Source organism: Xiphophorus couchianus, chromosome 20, assembly GCF_001444195.1.
Source record: "Xiphophorus couchianus chromosome 20, X_couchianus-1.0, whole genome shotgun sequence".
Taxonomy (NCBI): Eukaryota; Metazoa; Chordata; class Actinopteri; order Cyprinodontiformes; family Poeciliidae; genus Xiphophorus; species Xiphophorus couchianus.
The window spans coordinates 27,787,533-27,813,137 of NC_040247.1; the positions used below are offsets into that span (position 1 = coordinate 27,787,533).

Sequence of the window (25,605 nt, forward strand, 5' to 3'; positions counted from 1 at the left end):
TCGATATTTGTGGAGAAACTAGTAGAAATAACATTTCCGATAAAACTGCCAGATTTTTCTTTTTTACATTATTAATTGAAATGTATCAAGACAACAATGACTCAAAAAGACATTTTTCACGATAAATGCCAAACGATACAATAAATGCCCACCGCTAATTACTAACTGTAGACTGTAATTGGTTGCCACTCACTTTTATTTAGGAGTTTTAGAGTACAGAGTGCCAACTACAAACGGCATCCCAAATTCTAGCTCTTTTTCAGTAAAACATTCTTGACGCATATCCCAACAGAAATGACTTTAAAAATCGGTTCATCTTGCTGTAAACACTGATAAGTCCAGGTTCACATCTTCTTATCTTTTTTTTTTTCCCCTTCTCCGCCAGTGATGCTTTGCTCTCACCCCCACCCACCGCCCCCACGCACCGCCACCCCACCGCCCTCCTCCTGCCTTTGTTCTCATCACAACAAGCCCGGAGCAGATGGTGCTCTGCTTTGCTTTTGGCCGACGGTGACAGACAGTCGCTCTCAGCCAATAGCCTGCTGGGGAATCAGCTGACTATAGTCTGGACAGCGCCAGGTGTTTTCTGCGTCTTTCTTTTCTTTTTTTCCCCCCTTTTTCCCCCCCTGCCTCCCCATCTTGCAATCATTATTCCTCGGCATTCGCGGAGAAAGCAGCAGCAGCAGCAGCTTCACCACCAGCAGCAGTGCGGAAGAATATCATCGGAGTGACAAAGCGGTCTGTGTCGCGCGGCAGGTTGGGGAGGTCTGTCTCTGCAGACCGCATCATGCGTCTCTCTCTCCGAGGCGCTCTGGGGATCTGACCGACTGATGGGACGCGCCGTCAACAGCCAGAGCTCCGGAGGAGACAGGGATGTCTGATGAACCCGTTCACCTGCAGCTCTGTAGCGTTCCCCTTTTTCTCTCTACTGAGGCGTTCACCTGGATAAAGGGGCCGCGCGCTTGGTGAACGTGAAGACCTGGAATGCCAACAAGGTGAGAGCGGAAGAGAATGCACATACTTTACAATACCCTTGACAAAAAAAAAGGGAGAGGGGGAAAAAAAACCCTGAATTTTGATTTGTAGCGTGCCGGTTAAAAAAAAACCAACAACCGGTACGCTAGTAAACACAAGGGCGACGATTGAAGGCGCAGACGCACTCAAGGGCATTATCATTTATTTAGATAAACAAACTCGGTCGAGGACGGCTCCGTGATTTTCGTTTACATTTAACAAGCCCAAGTCAGCCTCTTCTAGTGTGTCAAATGCAGTTCCACGGAAAGCAAACTTTGATCTCCGTTGCGGCAGGCGGCTCGCCGTGCCCGCGTGCGTGCGTGGCGATGTGATTTGCATATTAATGTTAAAGTAGAAGCCAGCAGATGTCTCGATGCCTCCTCCGTTTTGAGCGACAAGTCGTCCGGTCTTCGCTCTTGGGGGCGGTGGAAGGGGGAAGTGGTGGCGGTATGGAGGGGGATAAAGCCGGAGCCCTTTCGCAGGAGATGCGCCGCGGAGAATGGGGTTGCGTTAGCGGGGGGTCCATTGTGGTCCGCGAACGCTGCTGCTGTAGCTGCAGCTGTTGCGCTTTTGTGACGCCCGGGGGTCGGAGGGTGGGGGCGGCCCGGGCTGCTGACTTGTTATCGGATCGGTTCAGGAAGGTGGATCGAATCTGCACTTCACTGCTTGGTTTCTGGTTTGTTTCCAAAGACGGGAAACAAATAGATTTGTGTTGTTGTTGTTTTTCCTGTTTAATTTGTGCGTTAGTCCTTGTGCAAATTACAAATGTGGCAAAACTTATCCCGCTTATATCGAAAAAACACAATTTCGCAATTTGGTGTTTCCATTAAACAAGAAACGCAATTAAAATCACACCCAATGAGTTTAGTCATTATAAAACATGCTGTGCCGTCATCTTCCTACCACTTCCTGTTTTCTTCATCTTTTCCAGCAGTGGTGACATCCGCCTGCTGGTCACCTAGCACATAAACCTTTTATGGAACAAACAAGAGTTTTCTTGAAATTTGCCGGTTTCCATGAAGGGAATTTATTTTCTTAATTCCAATTTACACATTTTCATGGTCAATGGAAACACAGCTAATGAAATTGTGGAAACTGCTTGTCTCTTGATGTGTTTACGTCAAATCAGTACTAAAAGAATTTTGGAAAGGTTAAATATCAGGCATTTAAATAATTATATTTTAGTATGGCAAACATATTGTTAAGTGTAAAATTGCTAATTAGTTCAAGATCAAAACCCTGGTTTTAGTGTAGTTAGACTAGTGGTGGAACTTGATTAACGTTTTTAATCGAGTTGCATCGTTTGCAGTTAATATTAGCAAATAATCGCAATTTCATCAAAACCAAATATTGACCCATAAAAAGCAACATTTTCAATTCAGAACCCCTTTTTACTGCCTAATTATTGACCAAATACATATGTGAGCACAGCAACAAAGATATTTATTGTTTTTCATCTGTCGTTTAGATTATTCAACCATCAGATTGGTGCAATTTACTGCCATTATACCCATTCTTCTTTCAAGTGTTTCAGGAATCCCTCATCATTCGTGGAACTTTGACAAAATACTTTAGAAATATGGACTGTGGAGCATTGGAGACGATTGGTCTTCAAAGTTAATGATACAAATCAATCATGATCAGTAAAATAAAGGCTTTTTGAGGAAAAAAGTACAACAACCCCATTTAATGTCAAAGTGAAAACTAATATCTTCAAAAATGCCAAAAATAAAATAAGTGATTGCATTGATGTTCACCCCATTTAAAGTAGGCGACCTAACTCAACAAAGCTCAAGTTAATTGGTGCTACTGGTCTCCCAATGAGTGGAATGGAGACCAGCTGAGTGCAGAGACTGTGTCTCGACCTCAAGTGATAAAGACAGTTGTGTCTGGAAGGCCTATTCACTAGTTACCACTACAGCATGGAGACAAAAGATTACTCCAAGCAAATCAACTAAGAGCTTATTGAAAAGTATAAGTCAGAGGATGGATACAAAAAAGATCTCTAAAGTCCTGAACATCCCCTGGAGTACAATTAAACTTATCATCAAGAAATGGAAGGAATATGGCTCGTGTGTAAATCTGTATGTATCAAAATTAGTATATTTCACAAAACTAAATTGGAAACACTGTTTTCGTGTCACGCGAGTCACATGATCGACAGCCGGCTGTTTTACTAGAGTTGAAGACACAGGAAGTGGCGGGAGGATGATTGGCATGGTGTGTTTCCTAATGATTTATCACGTAAACAAACTTATTCACCTGTGACTTTATTTGCTTTTCCTATTTAATGGAAACACTGCAACAGCGAAATGTTGGTGTTTCCACAATTAGCGGAATATCAACAACGTTTTGCACACGTTTGTTATGGAGGCGCAGCTTACCAGAGAAATGCAACTTCAGACAGCATTTGTTTTCCACCAAGACGGCGAACTAAAGAATCCAGCTAAAGCTACACAGAAACGGTTTAAAGGTAACGAGGTGGATATGCTGGAGTGACCTAACCAAACCCCAGACCAATAGAGAATCTGTTGGTGGACTTGAAAAGGGCTATCAGCTGATTCAACCTGACAGAGCTTGAACAGTTTTGTCTGTAAGAATGAGGTAAAGTCACAACATCTGGATCTGAAACCTTGATAGAGATTGATTTGGTATTTTTGAACAGTTCAACTGAGAACAACAATGTATACTTTGCAGGTAAACTGTAATAGGTGGATTTTGGAGGGGGGGACGCCAAATTAAAGTCAGTTTCTCGGCATTTATCTTCACAAAGGGAGTTAGAAACAAGCAAACAGCAATTCCACGGTGAGAAACAGAACAACAGAATATCAAGTTGCAAAAATCCCTGGTTAACTAAACCCAACGTTCCACTAATTTTAATGTCTAATTCGCTCTTTAAAATATAATAACACAACGCTGCACACTAATCCACTCTCTCTCACACGGACAACAAGTGAAATGTTTTTATCTTGATACAGGTGACTAAGCGGCCATTTTCCCCTGAGGTACATCGCAGGTGTGCGGGGAGGGATTGTTGGGGAAACAACAGAGCTGGTAGTTAGGAGCTTCAAGCCCTTCCCTCTCCCATCCCGACGCCACCTTTAGGTCCCAGCGGTGTACAGCAGACCGGGTTAGGGAACCTCCACCGCTCCTTTAAGACGAATGGTTTAAGATATTAACCCTTTCCCCTGCAATAGGTTGACACGTCATTATATCTAATGACGGCAACAGCATGGCTTAATCTGCGACAGGTGTGACTTTTCTAGCTGTAGCAGAAAGTTATGCAGTCCCATTCAATGAGTTAGAACATTATTAAAAAGTGAAACACATTACATAGATTAATTCCACACAGATGGATTTTGGTGGCCTTTATTCCTGTTGATTCCTGTAATGATTTTCCACTAAGGATGCACCGATCCGATGCAGTAAAGCAAAGCTGAACTGACTTAAAATCGTTCTTTTTATGTAATATAATCTTCAGAAGTACGGGTAGGGAATGTTTAAGTGTGTGGGTATGAAATTATTTGTTTACAGGTAAGAAATAGAAATTTTAAATCGATGAAATGGCAAAATGCCTGGAACCCACTGAGGAATGCTAACGTTTGCTTTAGCTATCACTCTTTATACACATTCTGCGAAGCAAAGTTATTATAGTTACGATAACTAAGACTAATGGAAAAAAACGAAAACTGAAATTGAGAAAACTTTATTGTGCGTTTATGAAACTAACACAAACAGAAATTAGAGAAATAACATCCTTTTTGTGTTTATGAATGTATTTATTTATAGCTTTTTTAACTGATGTGAAGTAAATTTTTTTCCCATTATAAGCAGTTGTCGATAAATTACAACATTCCATACTCATCCTGTATAGTCTGTGAAATGGCGACAACAAAAGTTGAGATAAAACACCAGAGTCAGTTGGTTGTTAAACAATAATCGACTACATTTCTTTGAAAGTGATCTGTTGAGTATTCATTACATCACAATAAAATACTTTGACCTTTTTGAATTCTGCACCTAAAAATTGACCAAACTATGAAAAAACTTAAACTTACGTCTGCAACTAATAAGACCTGAAGTAAAAATCAACAATATTTTACAAACAACTAATAAAAACTAGAAAACACGCCACTGCTAACTGAATTAGAGAAATAAAATTTATTTTTACTTCAATGAAATAAAAATAAACTATGATGAAAAACCCAAAACTATTATAACCCTGCTGTGAAGTCGTTTTGAACACAGAAACTCTTCCTCATCTTTACTTCAAGCATATTTAACAAAATGCTAAATTTTTACATTTTGGTCTCCTATTAGGACAATCCACGCTTCCAGATATCGAATGTGCACTGATTTTTACGGGTGTCGTTTTGGCGGTGATTAAAATGCTCAGCCAGATAATGTGTCATGGCACCATTGAAAGGTTCCTTCCTCCATGGGAGGACACAGATGCGTTTTGTCAGGTAGCAGGAAATTAATCACAATAGGACAATGCTAACATGTGGGTTGTGTGGAAAGTAAGTGCCAAGCTTCCATTAGTGTGTACATTGGGTAAGTGGAGCCGGTATAAATGGACGAACCCAATAAGTGGGATCACCAGAGCATGTACTAAGGCATTGGTATTAAGCCCACATAACGTACAGGTTTGATAGTTTTCCAAGGTTTGACTAAAAGAGTCAATGGACAACAAAAAAAATATAAAGATAAATTTGCCTCCATTTCAAAACCTCCAAGGGATAAAAACAACTTTGCTGTGACTTGGTTAGCCTTCCTGTTATCTATTTTAACTTGTTATCTATCTCTCTGAATGAACCACAAATTTGTATGATGTGCCATGGTAGATAGAAAAGGGAGCAGTACATTCTGCCAAAATACGTAGAAATTTTTAGATTAATCCCAGAAACTTTCTAGAAAATCTCTGAGTTGGGAAAGTAAAAAAATTGCTAGAAATAAACTCAGAAATGTGATCAATCTCAGAATTGTTCTAGAAAAAAACAAGGACGTGTCTGAGTTTGAAAAGTCATAAATTTGCTAGAAAAATAACAAACATTTCTGAGTTTCAACAGTCGAAAATTTTTGACTTGGAAATGTTGAGTTCCATGTTACAAAGCCCAAAAAATTCCTTGTTTTTTCTAGAAAATTTCTGACCTTAATCTAAAATTGTCTTAGTTTTGTGGCAAACAATTTTTTCTATCAACAATGGTCCAAAAATTTGTGATTTTGTGTAAGCATAAAAAAAGTAAAAAAAAAAAAACAATTACAACTAAAAACACAACTTTTCAACAACAGGTTGAGCGATATCAAATCACTGGACAAAAAGCTGCCCTTTTGAAATTGTGTTTGTTTTTATGAACACATCCTGTGCTAAGGCACATCTACAAACTAATAAGTGTGTTTGACAGCAGAAAATAAATTGTGGATTTAATTCAAGAATACTACTACAGGCTCCTGCTTTCCTCCCTTTTGACATTCTGCGTTTTTCCCAACATGATTATTGTTTAAGTTTGCTTCGTGCCGCATCATTAGGTGTTGTCTTGAAGAAAATTTGTTGCACAGATTAAACAGCAGGGTGCCGACTGCGACTTCTTGCTTTAATCTCGTCTCCGCTCTTCCGTCAGACGTCGTTTTAACTCAGGTCTTTGGAAATGAACTAACCTCTTTTTTCACTTAAATAACTGTCATGTTTAGCATTAAAAGGGATCAGCGACAATGTGACTCTAAACTCCATGAAAGGCAACGTAGACAAAGCCGTCAGCGTTTACCAAAATGGGGAAAATGTAAGATTAGCAACAGGATTACCCCTGTTTTTAGTGAACAGAAGAGCAGAAAACAAAACAATAAATGATTGTTTACTGCTAAATTTGGCTTATGTTGTTGAATTATAGTATTTTCTGAAGTCAGTTATTGTTTGTTTTTTTTTAATCACTGATAAATTGTTTGGTTATGATTTAATTTCCAATATTGCTGTAGCAATTGGGGTTATTTGGAAAGCATTTTCATAAAAGTTGCTATATAAACATGAATACATGCTGAATTAGTTCTCTAGTCAGTATTTCTGATTTACAGTACGTCTCTCCAGAGAAATACACAGTTCCAGACGGGGATGTTCTTATCTGGCATGTTAAGAATTATCTATCATCTCAAAAAGCACATCTTGAAATAGAAAATGCAGAATATTGATTGTTAAAAAGAAAAAAAATGTTTTACAAGAGTCTTCCCGTGTATCCTTTTCTGCCCCGAGGGTGGGCAATTGAGCTTTATTGCTCAGATACAGTAAGATACCTTAATATGTTTTATTAAGCACAGTGGAAACCATCTAACATCTACAGTCTTTCTTATGTCCGGTCTTACAGCCAATCGGCGGCAAGAAAAAAATAAATGTCACTTCTGGATTGCAAACACTAGCCAATAGTGTGTCAAGTAGTATTGTGCCTAGTTATTTCAGCTTCTTAAGCTCCATTTTCTTTCAAATATTATAGATATTCCCTACTGAAAAATCCCTGACTGGGCGGATTATCTTCTAAAAAACTGTAATCACGTTCTACAGAAAAGTCTATGGATTGCCGAGTCAGCGAATAGACAGGGGTCCACTGTAACTAATTAAGAATAAAGATGGTTTTAAAAATATTTTCCTTTCATTCCTTCTACGCAATTTGTGCTCCTCCAAATTAAGAGAACTTAGCTTTCAGACAGACAAAAATTTTAATGTTGTCCTTAAAGAGGCCCATTACATTTTTTATCTGCTTCCCATGCATCATGCGTAAGCTGACGTTGTGGGACACTTATTCAGCTAAATTCTCTTTGCTGCAACGTAAAACATTTTTAGTAACCTTTTGTTCACAGTATTTACCATTTGTGAGAATCCTGTCCTGTATTGCCCGTGTTCTGGCTTGAAAATAAACAGGCTGAAATAATGTTTTGGTTTCTGCAGTCTCTAAAATCTTATTCCCTTTTTTTACTACCGTGACTTATTTTTGCTTTAAATGCAGTGGTCAATATGAAAAATGACATCATGTGCCATTACCCTGAACTTGTTGTTTCTGGTTCCGCACATATGTTGCTTTTTAATTAAAGTGCTAAAGAACCTGTTTCGCTCCTCCCTGGGTCTGAATTCAGCACACTTGCCCCGCAGCTAATCGCCTCCTCAGCATCTCCATCTGCTAATCCGAACTGGCACAGCAATAGTCACAATATAAAGTGCTTTAGCTTAAAAACAACATCCTGCCTGCCTGCCTCTCAGACGCTCCGCCCCGTCTCGTAGGGAATCCCGGGTATAGGAGGAGAAGCGCACCGTTCCTCTCTCCCCCGGCGCTGTTGCCAGGCAGTTTATGTACATTCCCATGTATTGCCCAGCTTTCTGGGTCCAAAGCCTCTTAAGCGCTATCTTCTTGAGCTGGTGTTTACCCCTAAGAAGGTGAATACCGCATGGCTCCGGACTAGGCCTGGTGCCTCCTAAATAGACCTAATTGAGTTAGGGATTGTCTTAAGTGTTGGCTTTGTGCTGCAAGTACTCAGGCTTGTTAAACACCTGCTGGCTTCCTAATCTTGCTAACGAGTGAGGCTGTCGCACAAAGACGGTACGTTTGGTCACAATATGCGGAAATAAAATGAGAAAAATTGTTTTTGGGCTTGATGAGGCTCTGTTCCTTACAAAGTAAACAAGCTAGCTGATATTAGCTTGTTATAACTAATATAACTAGCTATTAAATTAGCTTTTATGTTAACTAATATATGGCTATTATATATTAGCTAATACATTAGCTGGTTGTTAGTTACCCAACAACCAGCTAATGTGTGTATAGCTAATATCAGCTAGCTTTTAGGTAATATTAGCTCAGATATATTACGCATAAGCTGGAAAGCTTGCTAATATTAGCCTGTTACACACATTAGCTAGTTGAGATAGCTGCTCAAGTAGCTAGCCTGCAGTCAGCTGCTTAAACTACTGGGTTGGAGATTTTTTCTTTTGTAGATAAAAACATTTGCATTGACTGGTGGTGACACAGTATGACATGATCATTTAGGTTTTATTTGTTCCCGACAGTATTACATAAGACTGACTTTTTTAACTTTACATCTTGTTAAGATGTAAAGTTAAAAGTCATCTTATGTTATTCCCTCAATAAAAACTTGACTGTAGTGTCGCCTTGATTCTTGCATGCATGTTTGAGAAATCCTCGAATCTCCCATGGCAACCGTTCGGATTTGTAAAACGTGTCACAGAACAGGCCTCCCCCGCGACTCCCCAACTTGGAGTTTCGGAAAGGGCATGAACTTCTTAAAGAGACGGAGTCCATATTTGAAGGCATTAAATTGCAAAGTCAAATTTCTTTTAAGTCATTTTTGATATGAACAGCATTTCTATAACAACTGAAGGTAACATAATTACTTGATTGTGCTGTAAAATGACACTATGTGTGGCTGGAAAACACATAATACCACACTTTAAAGACACTGCTGAATAAAACAGGTGTATATAATGTAATTCCATTTATCCATCAGCTGATTTTTTTTCTTTCTTTTTTTTTTTGAGCAATTCATCCCAACCTTCATAGCCACTTAAACCCAGTTTCGCTACTAGTTAGATTTTTGATGCTTCTTTCTGCGCAGAAACTTGCTTAGTTCAACATTCATACTTGGACCTTGTGCACTGGTATATGCCCTTATTCATCATATTTGTAGCTCAGGTGAGTATATACCATCTACTCATAGTAGAAGAACAAAACAACTTAAAAGAAAGCATGGAGGAAGTGCTGTTTCACCAGAATATCGATGCAGATTTGGGTGATTTAGGACCTAACTAGGGGGAAACTATTGGGAACAGACAGGACATATGTACTGTTATCGTTACGTCACTTTTGTTTTACGTCCACCAGTCTGAGACAGATTGCAGTTTGAACTTAATGTGGACACTGTCAAAACATGCTGAGAAGCACATGTGAGGGCGATCTTAGTTCACTCTAGTTCTGCTAGAAGCCAAGAAATTTAACATTCATGGGTTACTGATCCACAATGAAATGAAAGAGGGTGGATTTTTTTATTCTGTGATACCGGACAGGAATGCATAGTAGATAAAAAAGGCTTGTGTTGGTCTGAAACCACAGCTCAGGCTATTGTCTGTGACTTTTAGTAACATAAAAGTCAGATTTTGCTCTGCTGTCTGAGATTTTTCATAGTTCATCTATTTTTTGTGCTTACTCCTTGATTTCTTTTCTGTTTTGAGTTGGGGGGGTTTTCCTATAGTTTCAAACGTCTTTGGAAAGATTTTCATCAAGTTAGACATAATTTTAAGGCCATTTATTATTACATTATGTAAAATACTGCTTACGTTTTCTCATTCATCTGTTTTCAGATACTTATTAGAACCATAAAAAAAACAACAACTAGGCTTTCTTAAATCTTTCCACCATCTTTAGCCTAAATTCTGAATGCTTACAATATGACAATAAAAATGTAGATGTGCAAATTAATGTTGCTTTCTTTAAGGTTTGGCGCTGACTAGCATCTCATAATGTTTAATAATGTTCCAAAAAAGATAATGACGGCGTCCTTGTGGGCCTGGTGGGTAGATGAAAGCCCTCAATGCAACTTGATTTCTTTCCAGCCCAGGCCAGTTTTTTGTACATGCACAGTAATGAGCTGAACTTGCATTTTTGTGAAACTGTTGATGATGCACATTACTCGGTCTCCGCAGCTAAAGATATGGCTCCCTGTCAATTTTGCTGTCTTATTTAACCCACATGGGTTAGGATGAGGACGAAATGTCATAAAATAATAAAAAAATACAAATTCTGGAGATGGGGTCAAAATGCGGGTAAGCGTTGGCTTATGTGTTTACAACAACAAGTGTGAGATTCTAATATTTAGTGATTCACATACAACAGAGAAGTAGGACCATACTAATAAAAAAATTATGAGACTAAAGTAAGACAATTACAAGAATGAAGTCATGATATTGCGAGAACAAAGTCAAAATAATATGAAAAAAAGTCAGAACATCTCAAGAATAAAGTCATTGTATTACCAGAATAAATCGCGCAAGTATAACGCCAAAATATGAGAATAAAGTCAAAATAATACGAGAATATAGTAGAACTTTGAGAATAAATATATTGCGAGAAACAAATTATATTACAAGGATAAAGTCGTGATGCTATGACTTTATTCTTGTAATTTTATTACTTTATTCTGATAATTTTATCTTTTTTGTTTTCTTAAACTAATTCTCATAATGCTCTAATTCTCCATCGTACACAGCAGATCACAAAAATGATTTTTCATAAAAATATTTGTAAATGTGATAAATTTCTGTAGGTACATAGTGATATTCCAAGCAACAATCATATATATTGGGGCACTCTTTGCTTTTCGATTATGTTCTTACACAAAGCTCATAACCTTTTAACATTATCTTAGGGAGTAGCTTGGAACGTTTCCTTAAAATGTATTTTTTTTTATTCAAGATTCTCCTCTTTTCCATCACCCCTCTAATTCTAACTTCTTTCTTCTTCTTTTCCAGATAATTCTCCATCACCAAAATCCCTGCCTGTAATTTCTACCCCCGACTTTGACTCAAGAACCTCCCATTTCCTGGGCTTAAAGGCTTAATCAGTAGCAAGTCTGGTTCATGACTGTTACAAACCTTCCTCCAAAGTCCACTGACCAGCCTCCTATCCCTTCCCAGTATGGCTAGATGGAAGATAGACAGCTGTGCTCAGGTTCTTGGTGGCTTGGTTCTGGTTTCTGTAGCACTCTCTCTTGTCCAAAGCAATGACTGCCCTCAGCTGTGCGTGTGTGAAATCAGACCCTGGTTCACCCCTCAGTCCACCTACAGAGAAGCTACAACAGTGGACTGCAATGACCTTCGCCTAACACGGATCCCGGGAAACCTGTCCAGTGAAACTCAGGTTCTCCTCTTACAGAGCAACTACATCGCTAGGACCAGCGAGGAACTGGAGCAACTCTTCAACCTGACAGAACTGGACCTGTCTCAAAATAACTTCAGTACAATTCGAGATGTTGGTCTCACCAACATGTCCCAGCTCACCACGCTTCATCTGGAGGAGAACCAGATCATGGAAATGCCCGACTACTGTCTGCAGGACCTTAGCAACCTGCAGGAGCTCTACATCAACCACAATCACATCAGCACCATTTCTGCCAATGCCTTCTCTGGGCTTCATAACCTACTCAGGCTTCACCTCAACTCCAACAAGCTCAAAACCATCAGTAGCCAGTGGTTTGATTCTACGCCAAATCTGGAGATTCTCATGATCGGAGAGAACCCCGTTGTTGGAATTATGGACTTTAACTTCAAGCCGTTGGGCAATCTGAGGAGTCTGGTTTTAGCCGGGATGTATTTGAAAGATATTCCTGGAAACGCCTTTGTGGGACTTGACAATCTCGAGAGCCTCTCTTTCTACGACAACAAGTTGGTTGGAGTGCCTCAGAGAGCCCTTCAGAAACTACCAAACCTGAAATTCCTGGATTTAAACAAAAACCCAGTACACAAAATACAGGAGGGGGATTTCAAGAACATGCTCAGATTGAAGGAATTGGGGATAAATAACATGGGAGAGTTGGTTTCTATTGACCGTTACGCTTTGGACAACCTTCCTGAGCTCACTAAACTAGAGGCAACAAACAACCTCAAGTTCTCTTACATTAATCGGCAGGCCTTTCGGGATGTCCCAGCTTTGGAGAGCCTAATGCTAAACAACAACGCTCTGAATGCCCTTTATCAGTCCACTGTGGATGCTCTGCCTAACTTGCGAGAGATCAGCATCCATAGCAACCCTCTGCGCTGTGACTGCGTCATCCAGTGGATGGGTTCCAACAAAACCACAGTGCGATTTATGGAGCCGCTGTCCATGCTCTGCTCCATGCCGCCAGAGGTCAGGGGGATGCATGTGCGTGAAGTGCTGCAGAAAAGGTTACTGAATCAGTGTTTGCCCCTAATCTCTCACGATACCTTCCCCACCCACCTCAGTTTAGAAATCGGAATGACCTTGGATTTGGACTGCAGGGCTATTTCACAGCCTGAGCCTGAGATCTATTGGGTGACACCAATGGGACACAAGGTTATGACTGACACTTTGTCTGACAAGTACCGCCTTAGCAAAGAGGGGACGCTGAGAATTTCCCACATCCAAGTTGAAGACTCCGGCAGGTACACCTGCGTGGCTCAAAACTCTGAGGGAGTCGACACAAAAGTGACAGCGATAAAGGTCAACGGCACTCTGCTGGACAACACGCAGCTCTTAAAGATCTACGTCAAACAGACGGAATCTCACTCCATCCTCGTCTCCTGGAAAATAAGCTCAAACGTCATGGCCTCCAACCTCAAGTGGTCGTCGGCAACTATGAAAATCGACAACCCTCACATCACTTACACTGCCAGGGTGCCCGTGGACGTCCACGAGTACAACCTGACGCATCTTCAGCCGGCGACCGAGTACGAAGTGTGCCTCACCGTATCCAGCATCCAGCAGCAGCCGCAGAAGTCGTGTGTGAACGTCACGACGAAGCAAGCGACCTTCGCGGTGGAAATATCCGATCAAGGGACCAACACGGCTCTGGCCGCAGTCATGGGAACGATGTTTGCGCTCATCAGCCTGGCTTTACTGGGTGTTTACACTGCCAAGAGGTGGAAGAGAAAGAATTATCACCATTCCCTGAAGAAGTACATGCAGAAGAACTCATCGATACCGCTAAATGAGCTGTACCCCCCTCTCATTAACCTGTGGGAGGCAGACAGTGAAAAGGAGAAGGAGGGCACCGCGGAGACCAAACCCAGCCAGGTCGACACCACGCGCAGTTACTACATGTGGTGAACGAAGGATTCCATCACAAACGTCATTGTTTAAGTAGCACAAATATACACACTCGCTTCTTTGTCTTAATATATAATATATTTTTTTCCATTGCTTAATTGTTTCTCTCTTCAGGTTTTCTTGGGCTGGATTGAGCAATAAGCCAAGATTTTCACATCTAAAATCGCACGCTGTTTTTTGACCTCACGTGTTTTTGACACACAACGTGGCAGCTTCACTTAGCCTTCTGAACTTTGTAGTCACGACGCTTTACTTTTAGCACTCATTTTTATGGACCGGGCATGAAGCATCGTCATGGATACAGTGCGACAGAAAAGGCCAGGCTGAATCCCAAACTGTTTTTTTTTTGGTTTTTTTGAGCAGTTTCTCTGGCCGAACCAGACTGCAGTTTTTCCTTTTTGTTGTAAGACAGTTTCACTATTGACTGTTGTTCACTCAAATATATAAATATATATATACTAATTTGTCTATCAACTCAAATGTAAACCGACAAAGTACATTTAGACTTGATATACTGTCTACTGAATAATGTTAGAAATTCTACTGTAATGTTGTATCAGCTTTGACTTGATTTTACTTTTTGTACATTCAGATAAAAAGTATGTTTGATTTAGACTTTTAAGTTTGCAGGATACTGTAAACCAGCAATAGAAATATGAATGTTATAACCTAGCTAAGTAGATGTAAGGCTTTTTATAACTCTTACAAATTTTGTTTCTTACATTGCAAGAGTGTCTACAATCACTGTTTTCTTTCAGGTTTACACACATAAGCGTGTAATGAGGAGCAACTCAAATAAAATCTTCTTTTAATCATGTTTTCTAACCCATGACTTCAAGGGAATATGTCATTATTGAAACCCATTCAAATAGACAGTTGTGGTCAGAAGTTTAAATGCATTTTTGGCTTTTAGAAATATTTTTGGACTGTTAAGCTTCTGATAGGAGGCAGCAGCTCCAACACACTGCATATTTTATGTGCGACGTCATAAAATGTTTGTTTTTTTTTCTTTTGGCTTCTTAGCCCAATCATACATGCACTGAAAGGCCGTTCAGAGAGGAAGAAGCCATTTCTCCAAAAACAACATACAAATTCAGATCAGTGTGTAAGTCCATTCAGGGATAAATGCCTTATTTTTTTGGAGAAGTTTCCTGTAGAAAGAAAATAAGTATAAAATAAGTTATTGCTTATCGTTACATTTGGAGGTGAAAAAAGGGAAAGATTGAAATCCGGAGAACACCGTCCTGTATATTTTATAGTTTGCCTTATTTTCCTAAATCTTTACAAAGTTCTCACTCAACCAGTTAAATTCAGCTTAGTATACAGCGCCAATTCACAACAAATGCTGTCTCAAGAATCATTTCACTTTATTTATCCATACACTCCAATTGCATGTGCCATTGAACTCTTTCATGGTAATAAAACACTTCTTTCGTTGCCATCAACGAGTTTCTGGAACATTTCTCTCTCAATATTTAGTCTCTCATCTCGACAGAAAGTTTAGAGTGCATTTAAAAAAATTTTATTAAAGTTTTTTCAAGGTCATTCCAGATGTATATTATTAGCTGGCATTATCCATCTCCCTACACCAGTTTCAATGTGTGGGATCATTGTCTTGTTCACACGCCCAAAAGCATCACCGGCTGCTTTTTCGTTGCAAATGTGCGCAAAACGTTGTTGACATTCCACTAATATATAAAAATAACCAGAACTTTGCAATTGTTTCTGATAACAAATGCAATAGAAATCATACGTGAAGAAGTTTGTTTGCGCAGTAAGTCATTTTCTTACCGTTTCCTGTCGTCTTCTTAGTGTTTTCTGCCACTATTAACATCTGGTTGTTGATCGCGTGATGTGGAAAAAAAAGGGTGTTTCCATTCTGGTTTTGAGAAATGGGCCAATTTCATCCAGAAAAGAAAAAAACATTTAAGAATTGTACAAAAACTTTTTAGTGAAAAACAAGTTTTTTCTAAAGCAGCTGTGTCCAAAAAGCCAATTCATTTTTGTAATTCCAATTTCACGGCTCATTGGAAACGCAGCTGCCATGTGTATGAGGTAAAGTTCGGAGGTAGTCCTGCGTCGTTGTTCGCTGCTCTTTGTACTGTTACCCAAAACCACCGGCGGCTGCACACCCTCACATTATTTTGTTACCGTGATGTGCTCCCAGTTTGAAAACTTCCCCTCGATTCCTCCAGGTGATACTCCATGGGACGCGGGTCGCTCCCCTGAGTGCTGTCAAACAAGTTGGTTTGTTGAAGGAGAATAAAAGCTAGCAGCTGCAGCCAGTCAGGATCCCTGATGGGACATGAATACAACGTGGCCTCATTAAAATAGAAATATATTTTAGTGTATCACCAGTAAAAATGTTTTGGTGCCTCTGCGTCTATTTCTGTATTATGTGTAATAATTTGTTTCTGTGATTAGAGGAAATCCATTATTATCACAAAGCGTCTAGATATAAATCTTGCTTTCTTTTTATGACTCACTGACATGAATGGTATGTAGTCATTCCACCATTAAAAAAGGCCCCACATTGATATGATATTCATACTTATAAGCGTAACCTTTGCGCACATACGTATGTATGAGTGCTATAGATTTCTGAAACTATATAGTTATTGAAGAGGTAACTCGTTCTCATGTTATTTTGGGATGTTGTTGTCATTGTACGCTAAGGACAGGCTAATAACCTACGCAGTGTCGGTGAAGATAAGATAGAAAATACAAACTTCAACAACTTTTATTCTCTACATTGCAATTATCAGAGATTAATTTTAAACTACGTTCTCAGTGGAAGGCTTACAGTAAATGCAAAACTTCCTTCGGAAAAAAAATGGAGAAATCCGTCAACCAGAACCCAGAGCTGCAGTTTTCCTCCTAGTGTGTTGGTACTCAAAAGACGCCGCTGTATCTCTATATTGGTAAGAACAGCTGAAATAAAGAAGACATCATAGTGTCGATATGAAATTTTAGAAGCTGGGGGTCATGAATGACTAACAATTGCTGTCATAATTTCAGCAATTTATGTTCCATGTGTTATAAAATGTTCTCATATGCCAGACGGCATCTTCCAGTGACGTGCGGTCAGGGGAGGCAGGTGAGGCAGTGCCTCACCAGCCATCATGGAAAGAAAGAAAATATATAATCATAAAGTAATTTAAATTGTTATATTCATCCGGTGGTTTGTACTAAAAAATATTTATTTTTCATGTAGCTTCACCAATTTCGATTTTTATTTGTTCAAAATCGCTGAATTTTCTTATTTTCCCATTCAAATGCTTGGAAGCGATGCCGGTGAGGCAGCAGCGAGCTCTGCCTCACCTTGGATTGCGCAACCCCTGGCTCTGCGCTGGCTGCTAAGCGGAGAGAGCATGTTGCTGTACGGCGTCAATAAAATGGTTTAAACAAATTTAATATGTGAACTTATTTCCAATAATTTAGCTTATGTATATAATGTACAGTGCTTTTTGTCACCAACTGTGTTTGTGTAACGTGTTTCGTGTAATGAGCGATTATAAACGGCAGAGAACAGGTTCGAGGTGAGGCAGGCAGTTCTCTTGCCTCATGGCAGGGGGCGCTCAAGATCCCAGACGTTCGTCTTGTTCACTCCTCAACTGCCGAGTAAGTGACAGCGAGCTAGGCTAAACGATTCGGGAAGCAAGTCAAGTGCAGCGATAGATTATAATAGAGATAGTGATTTTTTTCCTCTCGCTTATCCCGACTTTCGACATGGATGACTACATTACAACACTAAAAAAGTTTTCTCAAGTGGACTTTCAATCGAAGCAGGTAAGACAGTAATAACATTTATTTTGTTTTGTTTTTTAAGGAAATGTGTGTTTTGTGAGCTACAGTTTGTATGTGTAAGGATGCAGAAGTGAAACATAACCTGTAAACTGCTGTCAATCTATGCATCTATTTGCAAATCTGATTCTGATGACGTCAGTGCCTCACCAGCTATGAACCTCACCGCACGTCACAGATCTTAACTATCACTCTTCAATGTTTATTTCTCCTGTACTCTTCTGTAATGTTACATTATCATTGCGATAGGTTTTCCCTCCCGAAGCATTTCTGAGTATCTATGAAAAACATCCCCGAATTCAAATCTGAAGCTCAGCTGTGAGTTGTGTAGAAGCAGCAGATCTCAAATGAGAGCCTGGAAGCTCCGGTAGTTTCTGGCGTTGACTGACAGCTCTGCGCCTCGAGGTGCAATCAAACCGTCTTCGTTTGGACTCCCCTGACAACCTGGCAAGCTTTCTCAACGCGTCTAACCCCACAATTATCTCCGGGACGGAGACAAACGCCGTCGAGGAAAACAACGTGCCACTTATTGACAATTTGGATCTATGCATAATGTGCTGCCGTGTCACTTCTGGTTGATATAAACCATTTGTGTTCACGACGGCACTTAAACTTTTCCAGGTGGTTCATCGTGACAGTCATAAACTTTAAGGCTTTAATGTGTTTTCTGGGGAGGTTTATGAGAACAACCCACAGAATGTAGTGCATGACTGTGGCGTGGAATGACAGCATTATGCGAGTTCCTATACTTTTTGGGAAAATACAACCAAACACATGTAAACTTCATTTAGGTGATGGGTAAAGAGCAAGTGGTAGGACTGGATTTTATTCAGGTGATGTCATAGTAAAGTAGGCTGAATGCAAATACTGGTTAAAAAAATAAAGTATTTGTTTTTTTAACCAATATTTGCAGTGCAACAACACGATATTAAAACTGACAGAATTTAGTTCATTTCTGTTGATACCGGACATACAAGAACCGCTTTTAAATAATTATTTCAGATGGCCCCACAATTTGCATTAAACATTGTGCTTAGGCTTATTAACCTTCTTATATATATATATATATATATATATATATATATATATATATATATATATAACACATCCTAGATCTGAATGAAAGAAATATTCTCATTGAATACTTTGTTCTGTACAAAGTTCCATTTGCACAACAGTGTGATGGATTGAAATGTGGTTATTTCAGAGGCTGGCTAGTCTGATTTGGCTGAAGCAGTGGTCAAATTCAACCAGCAGGGGGAGTCTAGCGCTTGCGCTAGCTATAGTGAAGAGCACCGGAACTTCCTCCTTAGTTAATAATAACCGTTGGAGCAGAAGCACCGTGTCCAGCTCTTTTATTAAAACACTCCCCTTCTTCAGGTATGAGTATATATATATACACACCTGTATATTGTAAATGAGTTTATTGACTTTCAGAAAGCTGTGAGTTCTTTTGGCACTCCGAATGTTAAATTCTGTTGTTAGCTCCGTTGTTAGCGCTGTTGCTAACATACTGCTGTTAAATCGAGTTAATAATAACCGTTGGAGCAGAAGCACCGTGTCCAGCTCTTTTATTAAAACACTCCCCTTCTTCAGGTATGAGTATATATATATACACACCTGTATATTGTAAATGAGTTTATTGACTTTCAGAAAGCTGTGAGTTCTTTTGGCACTCCGAATGTTAAATTCTGTTGTTAGCTCCGTTGTTAGCGCTGTTGCTAACATACTGCTGTTAAATCGAGTTAATAATAACCGTTGGAGCAGAAGCACCGTGTCCAGCTCTTTTATTAAAACACTCCCCTTCTTCAGGGCATTTACAACAGCAGGTGAAATTGATTGTCAATCAGTGTTGCTTCCTAAGTGGACAGTTTGATTTCACAGAGGTTTGATGTACTTGGAGTTATATTATGTTGTTTAAGTGTTCCCTTTATTTTTTTGAGCAGTGTATATGCAATTCAGCCAGGAAAAGATTTCTAAAGGTTCAAATTTTACCCAAACTACTCTTCATCCTTCATCCAGACATAATTTATTTTTTATTTTTACTAATGATGTTCTTGTCTGGAGTTTCAGTCTTGACTTCCCACTGATGTCATTTGGAATTGATATTTCCTGGCAGTTGTTCAATATTTCATTGAAAACCCTGCCATGTAAATGCAGTATAACAATACTGCATACATACACCCTGTTTTATTTTGTTCCAAACAGAGTTTCTGTAGATTATCATCAATATGCTGCTTCAACATTGATTAAATTGCTATATAAAGTGGCTATAGTTTCATTAAGCAGACATGGCTTTATTGTTAAAATCTTATCTTTCTCCTACAGAAATTTGTTTTCATATGGAGCAGTTTGCTGAAATGCTACGCTAACATTAGCATGTTCACCCTCTGTTTTGATAGGACTTATTGATAAATCAGTTTGTAATGTAATTTAGGTCGGTTCCGGTAAATTGAGTCTGAAGGACAGTTCACCAGACAAACAAATCGGGATATGAAGGAGACCTTTACATGACAGTAATGTTATTCACTACTGTATATGCAAATTCTCATGGTTCGCTACATTCAATAGGAAGTCACATTTTTGAACTACAAAATGCCAATTTATTCCTCTTTTCCGCTCATTTTTAATTGCATAATATCAGGAAAGGCTGCAGAGACGTGGCTTTCATAGGCAGAGGAAGGATGACCTTTAGTACCCTTCACACTAAACCCTCAACTGTAATGCATCCACTGCCATACTTTTATCTGCAGGAAACGAATAAGCCCTTTTTTCCTCAGACTCAGCAGGTAACCTAGAAACAGACCGGAAATCAGCTCGGCCGGACAGCTATCAATGTAAGCTTTTCAAAGCGTGTGCTGCTGCTGCTTGCACTGTGTCCCATCCCAGTGGCTTGTTTCCATGACAACTCATTCCCTCCCAATCCACCTGCGAGCTTTGGCTGCTGAGTGAAAGACGTCCCCAGTGCCTGGGATCTAACTGACAAGGTTAACGCCCTGCAGGTGGGAAATCACAAAAACATCTTGTCCATTTTCAAAGGCGTGAAGAATAAGCGGGTTCCGCGTTTGCAGCAAAGGCGAACCTCGGCTACTGTCTGCTGAATGCAGGAGGAAGTTCCTCAAAATGAAAATAAAGTGGAATTTTTTGAAGGGGAGATTGGATATGCTAATCTAATTATGCTGATAACGAGCAATAAAAAAGAAAACAGAATAAAAATGTAAAATTCCATTTTCAGTACATGAACAGATCCATCTTTCTGGCTCAGACATATAGATTCCTGAACTCTTCCTGAGTTAAAACGTTAGTATTGTTGTTTCTAAATGAACATGAACTTGTTTTCTTTGCATTATTTGAAGTCTGAAAGCGCTGCATGTTTTTCGTTATTTTGACCGTTTCTCATTTTCTGCAAGTAAATACCAAATTGTTGTTTGGATTTTCAGAGACATGTTGTCAGTAGTTCATAGAATAAAAGAATAATGTTCATTTTACTCAAACATTTACCTATAAAGAGTAAAATCAGAGAAATGTGTCATTTTTGCATTGGTCTCTTAATTTTTTCCAGAGCTGTATAGATAAACTATAATACAGTAAAGGTGACCATAGTCAAAATACAGTCACCTTATTGAATGCATCAACTTAATGTTATCCAAAATGCTAGCTTTAGCCAACATGATAGTAACAGCTGTTAAGCTAACATTAATTACAAGGCTAATGTTAGCTTAACATGTCTTATTTTTAGTTGTCAAAATACATAAGTTCCAAAAGATAGTCAGTGGTTACACAGAATTGAGCCAAACGTTATTCATAAGGCTGCGCAGAGGATTGCTGGTGCAACACTTCCTTCGTTTACAGCACCAGAATCCCAGGAGGCCTGGCAGCATCACCAGGGACTTTTCCCACCCACTGAGTGGCTTCTTTATAGGGCTACCCTCTGGCAGCCGCTATAGGAGCGCAGCAGGCAGAACGTCCACACTGAAGGACGGCTTTCTCCCAAATGCTGACAGACTGGTAAACAAAACCAAGCGTACACATATACAGCCGTATGTATGCATGTGTTTGTTGTATCTGTTGGGGTTTTTTTTCCTGGTCTTATTCTAAATTAGCAGAGAAATCCAAGGTTTTCTGCTGTAAAAAAAAAAAACATGCAGGTGACACTGTGCTAATGTAAAAGTTGTATAATGTCGCATTTGGGGTCCCTCTTTCCTAACATGTATCTTTGAAGAAAGCAAATACCAGTCGTTTTTAATAATTATTTACATTATTTTCCTCTAGCTTATAGAAACTTTCATCTCAGTGGGCTGAACGCCTGTGAAGAGGAACCCAAGAAATCAAAGTCATTTTTGGGTTTCTTTTAGTTTTTGGAACCCAAATGGGTGGAACATCTTCCGATTTTTGCTGCTAATAATCAATTTTAAAGAACGGTAGAACATAGGCCTCCACAGAAACACCGAAAGCAGAAATGTACTTCCACTTGAGGAAATACACAGCAGTTTTTTCTTTCTCTCTTAAGCAAAGTGCCACCATCCGCTGTCATGTGTGATCCTCACAAGAGCCAGCTTTGACGGTTCACTTCCCTCTACTGTAACGAAATGTGACATATGAGGAAAGTAACCACTGCCACTTTTGAGAGGGATCAGCGTCGGTTCTTTTCCTTGTTTCAGCAGAGGTGTGAGTTCACACCTCTCGATGGAAGCAGGCGCTTGTCATGCAGGGACAACACTAGTGAGTCTGCGTTGTTGTTCCAGATCCTCAAATACAAAAAAAATATAGAGCTGTACTCCATTAGATAAACAACGTAATATTCTGTCATTAATATCAGCAATGTGGTATTGTAATAAAAATGTTAATTATTTGCCAAGTACCAGCATTTTCCTCCCTCTTTTCTTTATGTTGAAAATTCATTATGCTTCTGTATGGAGTTAAATTTGGGCCATAAAGTTTGTTCAAACGAATAAAAGAATCTGAAACTGAAAATTTTCTTTCCAGTTTCAGATTTTGTTTGATGTTCAAAACTACTTTTCAGATTCAAGTTTTTCGATTTGAATCTGAAATCAGCAGATTCCAGTAAAAACAAAGATTTCTCCTATAAAAATACTTTTCAGATTCAAGTCTTTTTTTTTACTTGAGTCTGAATAGTTTGAACATAATTTTTTTTAGTTTGAACACTTTTATCCAGTCTCTATTTCTTTCCAGTTTCGTGTCCCTTTTTCCGCTTTCAAATCCTTTTCATTTAAATTTGTTTTTTCAGTTTCAAACTTTTTTTAAAATAATTTCATAGATGTATAAAATTAGTTTTAAACTGAATAAAAGTTGGAAACTGAAGAAGAAAAAAATAATTTTATAGGTCAATAAAATTATTTTTAAGCCAAAAAAATAAGTTTGAAATTGAAAAAAGTTTGAAGCTCTTCAAACTTTTTTTTCAGCTTAAGAATATTTTTTCAGATCATTTATTTTCCTTTTGAACAAACGTATTGGCCCCAATTTAGCTCCATACTTTTGCTCGACCTACCAGAAAAATTCACCTGACGCTGCTGGTCTTATGCAAAGCTGCTGGAAGGAAACAAATAAAAGCATTTGGTTATTACTTACGGTCTACATCTATCCTCTTCACATCCTCAGCTCTTCTTCTACTGACTGCTTAGCTGATTTCTGAACCCAATCAGAACGTCAATAAAAGAAAACAAGGATTACTTCCATATTCGATGCTTACAAAGCTGCTCTTGACCTTCATCGCTCATGGATTTTCAGCCACTTCCCAACATCTGCCATGCATAATAAACTAAATGCAGAGTATTACATACTAAGTCCCACCTGAGCTCCTTTAATTCCTCTCCTGCAAACCAAACGTTCTCACCACAATCTGTGGAGTTTTCAAGAATCATTTTAAATCATTTTAAACCGTGTTCTCCACTGAGTCTCTTATTCCCCCCCCCATCTTTAGCTGTGCACAGGAAGTCAAGTTTAAGTTCTTACACTGACAGGAAATCCATCTTATTCCTGTGTTGGTAAAAACATACAGATGCAACTTTTTCAAATGCAATTGTGAGAAATTGGAGTCTCATTGTTCCCATAGTTCCTATTTTAAATGAGATTCACGTCGGCCTCGCCTCATCGATCCGGACTAAAGCCTCCCAGCCCTGCTTGTGCCGATACGGAGATAAAAGCCGACGTCGTCAGAGACGCAGCAGCTGGGATAGAAACCCGAGAAATAGATCGGCTACCACATCTGGTACAGACAGAGTCCCGGCCTTATATGCTTTACATCTAGACTGAAAATCATAATGAAATATGCAAGAAAAAAAAATCTTAATTATATTTCTACCATTAGAAAATACACATTTAATCAAACTAAGGGAGAACAAGCAACACCTCAAACAGTTAGAGTTGAACAATTTAACTTATTGTTTTTTAAGAATTACCACAAAGAACTGTCTGGATAACAAGTAATACATCATTATTTAAGCTTCGTGCATTCATGCTCTGAATGTCGGTATTATATTCAGCAACACTTATTTACCACAGCATAGAAAAGTGGCAAGCAGTTTTATTTTAAGAGAAGTGTGTCAAAAAATGTTCCAATAAACATTTCTCTGATCCGACAGAAAATTCTCATAACTGCTGCAACATTTCAGTTCTCTGCAGTTTCTAACGTTTTCACTTCTTTACGTCGTCTCGGTTAAAACGAATCACACCTAATAACCATTCCATCTAAAACGAATCGTCTTTGATTTATCGCTTGAGTCATTACAGAGGAATGTGTTGAACTATTTCTCAAAATCTGTCCATTCCACGCGGTTCTTGTTCTTGTTTATATGGAACAAGGCTGTCAGGACTTGTCATTTCTGTGACACCGACACTGACACTTTCACCGATGTTAATATTTGCTTTTGAGGATCGTGTCATCCATTCTGAGCAAAACTCGGATGAATGAGTCGATTCGGAGTTTGTGCAGTGTGTGCTAATTGTTTTGAGAATTGCTCAGGATGTTGTGCAAATGTTAATGGTGATGTGAGAAATCCATAAAAGTGGCTGGGAAATACTGTACGTCTTCAGAACGTCTCTACTATGAAGTTTCATTTTATTTTAGATTAACAGACTTTAACACTGCTCAAAGCAAATCATCTTTGAAATGGGACAATTTTACTTTTTCAGATTGCACTGGCTGTTGTGTATTTGGGAGAAAAATAAATAAAATACTAACGTCACTTTTACACAGAAGTTCCCACCAGTCCCATTCATTTTGCTTACAGAAAATAACTCAGAACTGAGCCAATTTACGTTTGTCCTATTTTGTCTACATAATGTATGCTTGCATTACTTTATAAATGTGAATAAAAAGATGCCTTTACCTGTCAAAAAGGTGGGGCTTTTCTGCATGCAAAAAAAGCATAAAAAGCCTCATAATTTCTTTAACATCGACACAGAGTTCAGTGTTGCACATTATCCAAAGAAAATGTCCAATCCCCGTCATAAAAGTATGCAAATACTTTTACTCCAAGGGAAGCAAAAAGCTGCGAATGTGTGTGTAACGCACCTTTACAAAGCTCACAGCCATTGGAAATTAATCTGGATAGTTGCTGATTGTGTGTTTCAAAATAAATAATAATAATAAAAAAGAATAAGCTGTACCCAGGCTTTGGGCCTGTACTGTTTAAGAAAGTGGCGAAACACAGAGAAGCATGGAAACGTAGTACATGTCTGCGATGTTAATCATCTGTATGATGCATAATAAATTGTTCGGCGGATTGTTCTGGTGTTTTCTCTCGGGGCCCAATTAAAGGAGTGCTGCGTATTGCCTGGAGCAAACTGCCAGGCTGAGTGTGTGTTCGGTCTCGGCGCTGACACGGACGCTCGAAGCTCGTTTTTACTGTATTTTTAGACGGAGCTCGTTCTGTAACCGGCGGTGGTTTTTCTCCAGCAGAAAGCGTTTTGTGTGTGAGCGTCAGTAAGA

General features: G+C 39.1%; 1 protein-coding gene across 1 annotated transcript; it reads left to right on the forward strand.

Annotated features, from left to right (window-relative positions):
* Positions 1–462: 462 nt before the first annotated feature.
* On the forward strand, positions 463–14,682 carry lrrn1 (leucine rich repeat neuronal 1). Its single transcript, XM_028003704.1, has 2 exons — positions 463–995; positions 11,537–14,682. Exon 2 carries the CDS (start codon positions 11,703–11,705, stop codon positions 13,848–13,850), a length of 2,148 nt encoding a protein of 715 aa, XP_027859505.1. The 5' UTR covers positions 463–995; positions 11,537–11,702; the 3' UTR covers positions 13,851–14,682.
* The last annotated feature ends 10,923 nt before the right edge of the window (positions 14,683–25,605 follow it).

What these genes read in the sequence shown, in the direction of transcription:
- lrrn1 (XM_028003704.1), top strand. Translation starts at nt 11,703, where the DNA reads ATGGCTAGATGGAAGATAGACAGCTGTGCTCAGGTTCTTGGTGGCTTG.